Genomic DNA, 14,574 nt, shown 5'->3' with positions numbered 1-14,574 from the left:
CATTTCAAAGAACCGATGCAAAAGCCAAGCCTGATTGCTGACTATTTATGCAGACAAATTGAAGATAAGCTTTCGATCTTTTCACACTTGTTTCCGAAACGTTATAAATAACTGTGCTTCATTTATGAACCCGCTTTGAAGGTTTATTGTTCAGAAACCGACAGAACTCCCAAATCTAGCGAGATTTTTAGATTTTTTTGATAAATTTGAAACGTTATGACGTAATTAAAAAAAACTTGCAACTGTTTTACGTAATATTTCATTTATTTTTCTCATATTTTTAGATATTTAATTCGCAGTAAAATGACATAAATATTCTGATAATAAATCATGCAAGCGATTGAAAAAATGAATACTACGTAATCTTCATTTAAATGATAGTGATGTTTTCTGCTGACTTCGAGATTTTCGGCAACTTGGCTCATCTGGCATCGGCTCTTCGCTTGTTGTGGGCGGACTCGCGCGACGGGAACGGGGATACGCCGCGGAGGGAAGGATAAATATAAATAAAATTGTTCAAATCCGTCACGTAACATGATCCAAGCATGATCCCTTTAATTATCGCGTCTAGCATGGTGAAGAACATATACTACGTTCGGGTTATTCAGATCGAGTAGGGGCCGCTACTGCAACTGGTGCGCAAGCTTGAGAGCTGGGTGATATTGATAAAGGTACCTATAGAGCTTTTTTTCGTGCATTTCAAGTTTATAACAGTAATGTTGAATGAATGCAACTTTTCATCATGCATTGCTGTAACAAATAATGACAGCACAGCATGAACTATGACAGACTTGTGTTGTACAGTTAAAGGAAATAGTTCACTTTTAACATGGGGTTTTGAGCTGGAATAGCAGTTTCGTAGCTTGAGCTGAGACTAGCACAAATTAGGAGCTTTTACGGCTCAACGATCACCCTAGACGAAGATATTCCACTTCTCGTTCCGAAAAGAGTGCCTTGTAGAGGTATGCGTGCCTTACACAGGAATGCAGCCACGTCATCGTCAGCCAATCAGCGTGCTGCTTACAGCGAATGCAGTATGCGTAGGTTTGAGCTACGCAATATGATTGGTCAATGGGTAATAAGCTTCCGCGTCAAACATTATTTTACATAGAATATAGTTTGTCCTATGTTAAAATATAGAAAATAATTGTTTTTACAAAAAGGTTTTATTTTATTTCATGATTATTTTGAGCATAAAAAATCATAAATCAATAGCAATGTGAGATCCGCGCGCGTCACTCACCGAGCAAAGACTGGCCGCCAGCGGGCGGCGCCCCGCGACCTTTTGATCAAGTAGACGTTGCCCTGACGACACTCAACCACGATGTACGGACCGTCCCAGCGGGGCTGCAGCTTCCCCGGTCGACCCGGCTTTGGAGGACATCGCTGGAACACCAGGTCCCCTTTCTTGTACCGGGCGACGTGCGCATTCCGGCTACTGAGCTCCTGACGCCGCCGTTTCGTCCTCTCTTCCCGTTCCACTACAGTGGCGTGAGCTGCCTTCAGCTCCTTTGTCAGTCGTTCAACCCATGAGTTGGCGTCCGGCGGCCGTCCGGTCGGCTCCACCCTCTCAGCGAGGCGCGGTGTACGGGGCTCACGGCCAAACTGGAGATAGAAAGGCGAATGTCCGGTTGCCCTGTGCTCAGCTGTCATATACTGAAACCGAACCAGCGACAGGTGATCATCCCAGTCACCTACTTTTTCCTGGGCCATTCTTCGGAGCAGCGATCCCAGCGTTTGGTTACACCGCTCTACAGCACCATTGCTCTGTGGGTGAAACGCACTGATTCTCTTCCGGTCAATGCCGACCGCTCGTGCCAGTGTCAGAAAGTACTGGTTGTCGAATTCCAGACCACGATCAGTCAGCAGAGATTCAGGCAGCCCGTGTCTATAGAAAACATTCTCAACCAGCGCTTCAGCCACCGTTTTGGCGGATTTATCAGGAATCGCGACTAACTCAACCCCTTTAGTGAGCAGATCCAGTGCCACAAGAATAAACCGATTACCTCGGGCGGTGGGTGTGACGCCGATCGGTCCCATCAGGTCCAATGACACGTGCTGCCAGGCCTCGGTTGGCTGGGTTGTTGCCGACAGCGGAGCGCGGTACCTTCGGTGGGGGTCGTTGGCCTTAGCGCACGTAACGCAGCTGCGGCAGTAGTGCTTCACGTCTTCTTTCATCGTTAGCCAGCCGTAACCAGCCTGTCGTAGCAGCACCCCAGTCCTTTTCGCTCCGAAGTGTCCAGCATCATCATGCTTAAGACGAAGAGCCAGCGAAATGAACTTTTCAGGAACAATAAGCATTTCCTTCTGCTTCCTCGTAGCCACCAACAGGCCGCTTCCCGGTTCGATTTTCGGTTCCCAGCCCAATTTCCTCCACTTCACCATCTCTGGTCCATTGGTGCGCTTTAGCCTGATCTCACTGTACAGCTTCTTCAAACACAAGTCCTCTTGTTGAGCCGAGACCATGTCGACTTCGTTCACCATGCTCAGAGTTCGTGGTTCATGTTCTTGTGTGACACAGACACGTAATCTGGATATGGCATCAGCATGTGAGTTGCTTGCCCCTCTGCGATATTCCACGTCAAAATCGAACTCTTGAATTTCTTCAAGCCACCGAGCGTAGCGGCCTCGAGGATCTCTTGTGTTATGTAGCCACGTCAAGCTTCGATTGTCTGTAAACCATTTGAACTTTTTTTCCAAGGAGGTACGGTCGGAATTTCCGCAACGCAACCACGAAAGCAAAGGCCTCTTTATCACGAATGTGCCAGTTCTTCTCGTTGTCAGTAAACGCTTTCGATGCAAAGCAGACTGGTCTGTCCCTACCCAAATCGTCTCTCTGAGAAAGAACACATCCCAAGCCTGTATCCGAGGCGTCTGTACTGACCTCAAACTCCTTCTGCATGTTCGGGAACTGTAGAGTGGTGGTCTCGCTGAGGGCCCTCTTCAAGCCTTCAAATGCCGCTTCGCGCTCGGCATCCCATGTAAACTTCGCCTTTCCCGAAATCCTGTGCAGCGGCGCTGCTACCCGTTGAAGGTCAGGGACGAAGTCGTTATAGTAAGCACAGAGACCGAGGAATGAGCGCAACTCCTTCGTGGACGTAGGTCTGGGCCAGGATCTGATTACCGCCACCTTTTCCGGGTCCGGCTCCACTCCATCACCAACCAGATGCCCGAGGAAACGGAGCTTCTGCCGACAGGCAACCACTTTCTTACTTTTCACCGTCAACCCAGCCTGCTTCAGTCGTTCCAGCACCGCTTCCAACAGCGACAGGTGCTCCTGAAAAGATTTGCCACCGATAATGATATCGTCCAGATAGGCCGTCACTCCGTTACCCAACAGACCCCGCAGTGCATCAGCAATGAGCCTTGTGAAGCAGCTCGGCGCATTCTTCAATCCATATGGCATGACTAGAAATTCCCAGTGGTCTGTTTCCGTGCAGAATGCAGTCTTTTTACGATCTTCCGGTACGATGGGAACCTGCCAATACGCTGAATTCAGATCCAGAGTTGTGTACAATCTTGAACCGGCTAGGCTGTCCAAACATTCGCGTACTGTTGGGAGGTATGCCACTTCTGTTGCCGTTTTTGCATTGAGAGCGCGATAGTCGATGGCAAACCGATAATTGCCGTCACCCTTTTTTACCAGTAGCAGTGGAGCTGACCAAGGCGAGTTGGACTTCTGAATGACACCCTGCCGTTCCATTTTCCGTATCTGAATCGCAACTTCTTCACGCAAATGGTATGGAGTGCGCCGGGCTGGAACAGCGACAGGCGGACAGTCCCCTGTCACAATCCTGAATTCCCTGAGATGTGTCTTGCCCAGTTCGTCATCGTTATTTGCAAACGTGTCTCGATATCTGCTGAACAGCTTCTCAACACTTCTCTTCTCTTGTTCGTTTATCTCCGCGCTGCTAAGGTCAACTTGCGCTGGTCCGGGTCGACAGGCCCTCAGACTCTGCTCACCCTCGGTCACCTGGATAGCTGTGACTTCCCCCAGCGTCATGTTACCGTATAGGCGAACTGACTGATTACCACGGTTTGATACCAACAGAGGCATTCTGTTCATAGGACCGGACCGAACTACTGTGGGCGGTAGCGTTACTCCCAAACGCAGGCTGCTTGCAGCGTCTGGTTCAAAGACAACGTCCCGCTCATTCGCGCCGAAGTCCACGGCACTGACCTCCACCACCCGCTCAGAGTGCGGCTCCACACACACACACACACACACACACACGGAGTTTATTGACATAATACATGAGGTACATCGAGTATGTATCACGGAGAGTTGGCGCAAAAGCCATGGGCTCATCTCGAGGCGCCAAATCTCGACCTCTTCACTATCTCCAGTATCACTACCACTACCGCCGCCGCCGTGTCTAGGATTGCCCCGCGCAGCCAGCCGCCCCCACGCGTGCCCAGCGACGGGCGCGGGCCCACCCGGCTCAGCGAACAGAATAGGTAATTTAGTATCCACCGGTAAATCTACCTGACTCTTGCAAAAATTTTTGGAAGTGCCAAGCCACCAGCCGACCGCCCCCGCCACCGAGTCCGCGGCCGTGCAGGAGGACTTCAAGTTGGTATGATTTGGGTTTTTGTTTAAGGTCAAAGTTAAGGATGCGACGCAGGCTGTTGTAGAGTATGTCTCTTTGTTGGTCGTAGTTTGGACATGAAAATATAAAGTGTTTTACGTTTTCTTGGGAATTGCCACATGAACATTTAGGATTATCTGTCTTTTGTATTTTGTACTTATGTTCGTTTAGTATCGTCATATTAAGTCGTATTCTTGTATGCATTGTGTTAAGTGTCGTGGTGCCGTATGAGTAGTAAAGAGGAGGCTTGTTCATGCACATGAGCTCTTTGATCTCATTTCTGAAGTCTTTGTAGGGAAGATGCTTAATTGAGTTTGGTAGTTGATTCCATTGTTTTCCTGTGAGTGTTATAAATGTGCGTTGGTGTTTGGTTGTGCGTACATGTGGCTGGGAATGGTGGGCGGCGTTCCTTAGCGTCCTTTGTGTGGCTTGATGTCGTGAATTCGGTAGAAGAGAGGTGACATAAGAGGGTAAATTTTGACGTCCGGGTGTTGATAGTTTGTGGTAAAGTAGTAGTCGGTGAAGTTGTCGTCTGGTTTTTAGTTTGTCCCATCCTAATTCATAACGTAATTTGTCAGAAGAGGTCCTGAAAAGTGCTCCTGTTATTAGTCTTGCTACCCTGTTTTGGAATGTCTCTAGTCTCATGGTGTCGTGAATAGTAATGTGTCCGTCGTAAATAGTGTCGCAGTAGTCTAGATGTGGTCGAATGTACGTCTTGTAGATTGCGTCGAGAGTGTTTCGGGGAAGGAATCGTGCTATGGGATATAATGGACTGAGGGATTTGTTAGCTTTTGTAAGGATGGCGTTTATGTGTTCGTGGAATCTTAGGTCTTTAGAAAAGGTCAATCCAAGGTGCCTGTGTGTTTTTGTTATGGGTATTGGAAGTCCTCCGAAAGTGAGTTTTGGTGATGTATTGTTTGGTTTGTGGGAAAATGTTTGTTGTACTGTTTTGGAATCGTTGAATTTGATGGCCCATTCTTGTCCGTATTTTTTAATTTCGTCAAGGTCGAGTTGCAAAGAATTTTGAATGGAATTCAATGTTTTGCATGTATGGGAAGCGTAAAGTGATGTATCATCGGCGAAAAATAAAATGTCATTTTTTGTACGAGTTGAGAGGTCGTTGAGGTATAAAAGTGCAAGTAAAGGGCCGAGAACTGATCCCTGTGGGCAGCCAGCGTTTATCTTACGGGGAGCTGAGAACGAATTTTGAATTTTAACTATCTGTATTCTGTCGGATAGATATGATTTTAGCCAATTGAGAAGTGTTCCTGAAAGTCCAAATTCGTTTTCACATTTGTAAATTAACCCTTTGTGCCAAATTTTATCAAAGTATTTACTGATGTCCAAGTATATCGCTGTAAAATCTCCACCATCGTCTAAAGATTTATAGAGATTTTGTGTCAGATATTGAAGCTGTAATTCGGTGCTGTGACCTCCTCTGTAGCCGCTTTGTTTATCTGTTAATAGATTGTGATCAGTTAAATGTCTATATATATTTTTAAAGACTACTTTTTCGAATATTTTGGATACGACTGAAAGGATGCTGATTGGTCGGTAGTTTGAAATGTCTGATGGTGACCCTTTGTTCTTAAATATTGGTTTAATATGTGCTGTTTTAAACTCAGTTGGATACACTCCGAGAGAAAGTGATTTATTGAACAACTGTGATAGGGGTTTCGCAATAAGAATTGCCGTAAGTTTAAGAAATCGGGTCGGTAATCCATCTGGGCCTGTCGATTTATTTGCATCTAGTGAATTTAGGATTTGAAGTATTTCTTGTTCACTGGTTGTAAAGTTCTGTAGTTGTGGAATGTTTGCATTTGTCCTGTTCGTGTCTGGAAGTGGATGAGCGTCAGATACGTCTAAAGTTGATTGAGAAGCAAAGTAGTCGTTGAAAAGTGTCGCTTTTTCCATGTTGTCAGTAATCACGTTGTCGGTTTGTGTCAGCAGTGGTGGGATGTCTTTGTCAGTAGATCTGCCTATGACGGTACGTAATGTTTTATGATACTTGTACGGGTTTTGTCTTTGCTCGATCAGTTTTTCAACTTGATTCTTAATAAATTCGTTTTTAAGTTGTCTGCTCATTGTAGTAACTAAATTGCGCTGATATCGCCACCTCGTCCAGTTGAAGTCAGTTTGTGTTTGTTTTGCAAGCTTGAAGAGTCTGTCCCTTTTTCTAATGTTGCGTTTTAAGTTGCTTGTTATCCATGGCTTGTCTTTGCGCTTTTGTCTGATGACTATTTTTGGTATTGATCCTGTTGCCGCGTCTTGTAGTTTGGTAATGAATTGTGAGGTGGCTGTGTCAATGTCTTGTTCAATTATGTCATTCCAGTTAGTATCGGTAAGTGTCGTGGTCAAGAGGTCGATGTTTATTTTCCTATATTCCCAAATAACAATTGGTGGTTTCTCGACATTGTCGATTATTGTTGTGTCTAGTTCGGTGAAAATGGGGAAATGATCAAGGTTTGCAAATGATGACAGTGTGCCGCTGTTTTGAATTATGTCCGTGTTGCTTGTGAAGATTAGGTCTCTTAAATTTGCGACATCATACGTTACTCTGGTTGGCTCATCAATTAATTGGTTAAAGTTAAGCATGTCAGCTGTTTCCTTAATTTTGTAGTCAAATGAGGTTATGCCACTTTGCCCATTAAAGGACCTGTCAAGGTATATGTTTCCCGTGTTAAAGTCCCCCAGTGTTATAACGGCTGTCGGTGAGTGAGTGAGTGAGCTCCAGAAGGCAGTCGTGTCCCAGACGCACCTGCACAGAGTGCACCGGCGCTCCACTGGCGCGCGCCTCCAACGGCAGCCGGTGGCCTGCAAGCTCCAACACACGAGCCTCAAAATCAACTGAAAACTGCCCGAACTTCTGAAGTACATCATTTCCCAAAATACCAGGAGCTGACAAATCCTCGACAACCCACACCTTAATGCCGTGCCGAATCAGTCCTGGTCCTAACATTACGTCAGTCCATAACGCACCCAGACACACCAGCGGCGAGCCGTTGGCGGCCACGAGTCTAACATCAGCGGGTTCGTGGTGCATCGCCTGAATCCCCGGCAGGGAGGCTGACACACAAGTGGCTGACGCGCCCGTGTCCACCATCCACGTGCAGTCCAGCTTCCCAATTTTTCCCCGTACGTGTAGCGTGTTCGACGTCCTTAGGGGAGCTTCCATTGTCCCAGAGGCCGCCGCTCGCTCCGTGGCAGCGACCCTTCTCAGTTTAAATATGTTGTAGAGCACTGGTAGCGGGTGTGCCCGAATTCGCCACACGCCCAGCATACCAGGGGCGCTGGCCGTCCGCGGCCCCTTGCCAGAGGCGCGCGCGTGCACCACCTTTGCACGTGACCTGGCTCGCCACACGTCCAGCACGTGACTCCCCGTGCGTCAGTGTCACATCCCCGCCCCGCTCCGCCGGGGCCGCCCTCCCAGGTCCCGACCCTGTGCGCGCCACTGCGCCCAGCCGCTGTCCAGACAGGGGCGGCCGGCGGCGCCCCGAGCGGGACACGTGACCCACGCCGGGCCGCTCCACCGCGACCCGGCTCAGCGCCGCCGCCGCGTCCGAGCACCGGCACAGCCGCGCGGCCCCGACCAGCATCGACGAAGCGCATGGCGTTGACAGCCTCTGTCAGGGTTTGCACCTCTGAGCGAAGCGCAGCAATCTGGTCCGGCTTCCCAGACTGCTCGGCAACCTGACAAACGTCCGCTTTTCCATTCCGCAGCCCCATAGCCTCCTCAATTGCCCTCGCATGGGTTGGCAAATCTTGGATATTAGCGTCTGGGAACTGTAGACGGAGCTGCCCAGCCACCCCGCTATCAATACCCGACAGGAACGTCGACTTAATCAGAGCCATCCCCACTGCCGAATTCTCATCGGTGTTGGACTGACCTGGGCTCGATGCATAGGCAGATTGAAACAGTACTCGAAGCGCTGAGAGAAACATGCCGTACGTCTCACCGTCCCGCTTCCGTCTGGTCAGGAACTGCCGCTGGCTCTGCTGGGTTGTGTCGCCGAACTCTCTCAGCAGGGCCGCCTTCAGGTTCGTCACAGAGCTCTTGTCCGTATCGCTGAGCGAGTCGATGACGCTGATGCGATGACCGAGTCCCAGAAGAGTCTTCCCGATGGTCTTCTTTTCATCCCCCAACAGCGCATAGGCATCCACGCGCCGCAAATAATCCTGTATCGTCTCTCCTTCCCCCCACACCAGCTTGTCCGAGCCTCGTTCTGCCATAATCAATGTCCACACTCCACACAGTGCGTCTGTTCACCGAGTACGCACGTCCAATCACCGGCGATGCACCGTTCACTACGCTGCCACCAGTGTGAGATCCGCGCGCGTCACTCACCGAGCAAAGACTGGCCGCCATCGGGCGGCGCCCCGCGACCTCCGAGGCGCAGGTCACGTGACGGCGGCCGCCATAGGCGGAGGCAGGCTCTCAAGCCTGGAAGGCTGGAGCTCGCCTCTCACAGCAAAATACTGATTTCAGGAAAGTGGACTGTTTCCTTTAATTGTATGTTATTTAAACTTATTACCTAATACCAGCAGGTGAAAGATTATTTTAATTTGTCGCCTTTACCAGCCTTATGGTGCGCACTATAGTTATGGCTAGACCTTGCTGGAAAGTGCCGGTCCCGTAGCTCAGTTGGTTAGAGCGTTGGACTCCGCGTGGTGAGAGCACGCGTTCCCGGTTATGACAGTCCGGGTTCGAAGCGCGACGGGCGCTCGACATTTATGGGCCTCCTGACAGGTATGGTTGCGGTTGGTGGCAGGCCGTAGCCAGGCGAAGTCAGCGAGGGGACTGGCCGTGCGCGGCTTTGTGCGCACGTTAAACTTTGGACTCTAAATTCTGCCATAGCACCGGAATTGCGCGATCGGAGGGTAGAGGGCAGGGTCATCGCAACAAGCTTCGCTTAGCGGTGGCTCTGTCCTTGTGAATCCTTCCCATCAAAAGGTTCGGGCTAAATTTATAAAAAAAAAGTGTCAAAACTCTACTTCAAAGTGCAGACTGGACCTCATTATCTTCTTCACTTCTACCTGATTTCTAAGTTCTACTTCAACTTGTCAGTGTAATTCACCTTATCTGTGTCTGACAGCAGCTCTGGCACCCCACAGCTCATGAGGCAGTAGTGTCTGTCATCCCGCCATGGAGGAGGGACAAGGGTTTGGGGGCCGCGTGACCAGCCGGCCGGCCAGGGATCGCCCTCCCGTCCGACCGCGAGGCAGGGCTCGTCCAGTCAGACGGCGTGTTAGGGTGAGTAGGGGTGTCTATGTATGGCTCCACTTCTCCTGTGATTCTGTCTAGATTGGTTTTTCAATTACGTAATACACTATACCAACCATCAGGTCTCACTATTCATCCCCCACCCAGTCCCCCAGGATGCTGAACACTGGCGTCTCTGCTGCGTGCCATCCCCAGGTGATCGCCAGTGACGATGAGGCCGACTCTGGATCGGAGCTCTCCTCGTCGCCATGTCGGCCCGCGGCGCCGTCCGGCGGCGGGCCCCGCTCCCCGGTGGAGCCGCCGCCGCCGCCGGCCGCGCGCGTGTTCGACATGGAGGCGGACATCTCCGAGCTGGAGCCGGCCACGTTCAGCACCATCCCGCGCGGACAGCCCGAGCCCATGCTGCGACTCTCCTGGAACCACAAGGTATCGGGCGGTGACGGGGCACTGGGAGGCGCTCAGTGAGGTAGTTTCAGAGTTAGAAACACGAAAATCACCGCTGCAAAATGGACTATATGCTGCTCCGGTGGAGTGCGAATTCGGATTTCTACTTGATCTGTTCGTCAGATGATCAAATCGTTCGAACACGTAAAGCGTGCACTGCGCTCACAACGCTGCATTCTCGACTATCTTGTAATCCTCTCCCCTGTCCTTCCCGAGCTGCGGAGACGACCCCCATCAGCTCCGTGTGCCGTCTGAGAGTCCGGTCTCCGGTCCGCGGCACACCGTATCGGGGCAGATCGCTCACAAACATTAACAATTACCGGGCATAACGCTAATACATATGACTCCACGCTGAATGGAATCAGGTGATCTAATTTTCAGGCATCGCAACGCATGTGATCTTATGTCATAAAGTTTCGTTCATTGAGCAATGAACACAGCACTGCTGTCTGCTTCCTTATTGCGTTGAATTTCTCTTTGTTCGTACTTCGTGTGTTGTGCAGGATTTATGAGCACGTTGAACCATTATACGCTGCTGATGCTGATCGCTTACCTCTGCCTACCAGGTAAACCTGATTGCGACAAAGGTTCTCAATCCACTGATACACCTGTGTGAGAAGTGTGACTGCCCCATCCTGGCCTATGGAAGAATGGTAAGAATATATATGGTGTAATTGTTTGTATAACTTTTTATAGTCTGCTTTCATACTTTGTATGATGTTTTTTACCAACTGAACGGTCCTATAATTTCATAGGAATCGATAAATGGTGCGATATTATCGAATGCTATCGGATATTTTTTTCTCTGCAAGTGCGTCGCCAAGTGTCCTGACCGCTCCGTGTTCTTCCTCTGTACGTTGTCAGATTCCGTGCAAGCACGTGCTTTGCTACGACTGCGCCAAGGTGATGGACAAGTGCTGGCGCTGCGGCGACCGGGCCACGCGCGTGGAGCGCGCCGGCCTAGGGAAGTTGTTCATGTGTCTGCACGACGGAAAACAGTACGACGTGAGCGGGTGTCGGCGCACCTACCTCAGCCAGCGAGATCTGGAGGTGAGCTACCAGCAGTGGGGAGAGCAGGGGAGGGTGAGAAACTGGGGACGCTGAAAGGAGACTGGGCGAGCATGGGAAAAATGGTCTCGAGGCTTGAGCTGGAGTAAGCGGAAGCTGGCGTTGAGATACACGCCAGCTCCCGGTCAAGCGGTACAAACTTTGTGGTGTGTACGGAAGGCTTTTTACTCGGGTTTGAGGGTAGAGCTCAACCAAGGAGCCAGTGTGTTGGCTGCTGCACCCGTATTTAGCACGTACGCCCTGCTTGAATTGGCACTGGCAGTGAAAACTACGGTAAGCCTGACCTGTCTCAGTATTGTAGTCTATAGAAACTGTGTAATGCTGCTGAGTCGCTGACACTGTGTCGTTTTCAGGCTCACATTAACCACCGTCACCGTCGTCTGCCGGTCGGCGGTCCGGGCCTGTCGCGGCCGGCGGCACCGGAGCCGCTGCCGCCCCCGCCGCCGCCGCCGCCCAGACGTTTGTCGGAGGACCGGCCGCTGCCGGACCCGCGCGACCCGCGCCGCCACGAGCCGCGCACGCCGCCGGCGTACGGCGCACACGGCGAGCCGGGCGGCCTGACCAGCCCGCGGCCGGCTGGCTATGGCGCCAAGCCGCCGGCGCCGCCCATGAAGCAGCAGCAGATACCCGTGATGACCACCCAGCGCAGCAGTAACCTCATCACTATCCCTATCCAGGGCCAGGAGCCGGCGGCCGAGCAGTCCCGTCAGTCTCATCAGTCTCACCAGTCTCATCAGCCGCACCAGTCCCACCAATCCCACCAGTCCCATCAGCCGCTGCAGCAGTACGGCGGCTACCAGAGCGGGTACTCGCCCGCCGGTCCGCAGCACTCCACCTACCAGCAGCCGGCCGTGTCCCCGGCGGCCTTCTACCAGACCACGCCGCCGCCGGCCGCCGGGTACGGCCGGCCCTTCGCTCCCAGCGGGCCGCCGCCGCCGCCGGCCGCGCCCTACGGAACGGCGCACAGCGGACAGCACCCGGGACAGCACATCCAGCATTCTACGCAGCATAGTGTGCAGCATCCTGCACAGCACAGCGTCCAGCATCCTACACAGCATAGCGTCCAGCATCCTACGCAGCATAACTTACAGCATACGGCAGCTCACGTTACTCAGCATGGGACTCCGCACGGGACGTCGCATGGACAGCACGGAACACCGCACGGACAGCACGGAACGCCGCACGGACAGCACGGAACACCGCACGCGCCCCAACACGGCGCCCCCCAGCCGTGGTCGGCGGCGCCGCCGCTGGGCCGTCCGCCGCCTCCTACCTCGCACTACTACCGCTAGAGGCGCCACTGCCGCGCCGACAGCTCAGGTGGGAGAGGCTGCCGTCGGTCGATGGGGAAGGCTGGGTGTGGGTTTGAATGGACGGTTTCAAGCCCGGAACTCTGGGCATTTGATTGGTCAGTTCTTTTTTCCTTTGTTTTATTTGCTTTGCGTCATATTTCACTCGCCATTGCCGAGGACAGCTGGGCCACTCATGTTCGTAACATTTTTCTTGGGCCACTCGTAGGGTCATTCTACCATTTATTTAATAGCATTTAGCTAACCGTATTTAGCTCCATGTATTGCGCGTTAGGCGTTGGTCACTGCAGCGCTGTGACCACAGGGCTGCAAAACATGTCAAAAAGCGCCTGAGGAAGGAAAAGCTACTTCCATGAGTGCTATCGTCCACGAATTGTCGCAGCTGGTGCCTCAGGGATTCGAGAAAGATTTCTTATTTCGGCTGACTTCGTCTAGTCGTACCCTCTGTGCCAACTGGCGTTGAATTGCAGTGGCTTTGGCACAGCGTTCGCTAATTAATAGTCACAGGTCTCTTGGTCACTGATGGAACTGAAGCCGTGCAAACACACTGAAAGGAGTGTGCCAGTGGCTGCCTGGACCTATGTCTATTTCACCATCGTTTATGGTTTTATTTCGCATCCTGGAGAATCGCAACCGAAGCATGCTTTCATATTTGCCGCAGACAGCCCCTTGCGCCCTGTTTTAGGTGTGAGCTGAAAGTTGGGTTTCTACGTGACCAATCTGGTATCAGCGACGGCCATTCAGGCATGTCTGCTGATCAGTTTGATTCGACACACCTGAGCCAAAATTGTGGCCTGCGCCTTCACCACTGGGTTGTTTTCTTTCCCTGGTTCATACTTCACTTGTACTGTGGCTACTGAACGTCTCAGGGCGTGACGTTTGCGGGGTTTCGTCCGAAAGACGTTTCACCTTTTCATGGATGTTTCCTAAAGACGCGCCAGTCCCGTTTTTCATTTAATGAATGAGTGCGTTGCGGGGGCCAGCCCGCTACCTGTATTACTCCGCAGTCGACGCCGTGCTGGAAGAGCGACGCAGTTCATAGTACTGCGCGGCGCCCCCCCCCCCCCCCCCCCCCCCGCCATCGATTCTGGGCCTTCCACGCGTTTCCGGAAGCTCCGTCTTCCTCGGCCGTTCCCGACACTCCATTACTAGTCACCACGGAACGGCAGCCACCAGTCGCCCGCCCCATTCATCCCTCGTGTATCGATCCGGCACGATCCAGAACTGTCCGGATTTACCCAGCGCCGCTCTGGCGTCTGGCCCCTGATGAGATGTCAGCGATCCCATCCGCGTGTCACGCGTGACCAGTTTGGTGTAATTTTATGTCTAGTCCACTAATGTGTACCGTGCAGTCGTACAAAAGACAATGTGTGATTTTTGGCCAGTGCGATTTGTGTACCTTTTGTCAGTGATTTTTGGACAACCGTAGTGTTTAGGCAGTCATCTTTTCGCCGATTGATGTTCTATTTGGGTCCAGCCTGGATGTTTCGCGGGGTGATTCCCATTGTAATTGTTTGCGGATTGTTCAATACCTGTTTGCTTACGTATAATTGCACTTTTTATCTTATCTACAGTAGATGTTGTTTATCTAACACTTTGGCTAATTCGTACAAATCAATTGAATGTAGTCTTAATGAATTCGCATTGTTTCGTTCCGTATTGTGATAAATATTTGTAGGTTTCGTTGTTCTATTGGGGCGTTCCACGACAAATCGACAAATAAAAAATTAAATTTGCACCCTCACATTTTATTCTTCGTTGAAAACTGGTGTTAGGGGTTGTGATGGGCGGGGAAGCCAGCTGTGGCAAGGATTTTTTTCTTCGAACAACGGTTTCCGAGATATAGCCTCGGGCAATTCCTGGAGTTCGCGCTGTAGCCCTATGTTTGGCGGCCTATAACTCAGAAACTATTGGCTTTTTACGATACAATATTTATATGGTT

General features: G+C 51.3%; 1 protein-coding gene across 2 annotated transcripts; it reads left to right on the top strand.

The window, feature by feature from the left end:
• Positions 1-429: 429 nt before the first annotated feature.
• LOC122381187 (E3 ubiquitin-protein ligase Hakai-like) lies at positions 430-14,381 on the top strand. 2 transcript variants are annotated; one of them, XM_043365072.1, is made up of 6 exons: positions 430-671; positions 9,702-9,840; positions 10,006-10,236; positions 10,821-10,907; positions 11,119-11,304; positions 11,676-14,381. In XM_043365072.1, the coding sequence occupies exons 2-6, from the start codon at positions 9,733-9,735 to the stop codon at positions 12,612-12,614; spliced, it is 1,551 nt and encodes a 516-aa protein (XP_043221007.1). In that variant the 5' UTR covers positions 430-671; positions 9,702-9,732; the 3' UTR covers positions 12,615-14,381. The 2 variants fall into 2 exon arrangements, with proteins under 2 accessions (XP_043221007.1, XP_043221008.1); XM_043365073.1 differs by having other exon boundaries at positions 473-490; positions 11,676-14,364.
• The last annotated feature ends 193 nt before the right edge of the window (positions 14,382-14,574 follow it).

The sequence above is a fragment of the Amphibalanus amphitrite genome, unplaced genomic scaffold (genome assembly GCF_019059575.1).
Source record: "Amphibalanus amphitrite isolate SeventyFive unplaced genomic scaffold, NRLGWU_Aamphi_draft 000115F_arrow, whole genome shotgun sequence".
Classification (NCBI taxonomy): domain Eukaryota; kingdom Metazoa; phylum Arthropoda; class Thecostraca; order Balanomorpha; family Balanidae; genus Amphibalanus; species Amphibalanus amphitrite.
The sequence above is the reverse complement of the archived record's forward strand: the minus strand, read 5'-3'. Positions and strand labels throughout refer to the sequence as shown.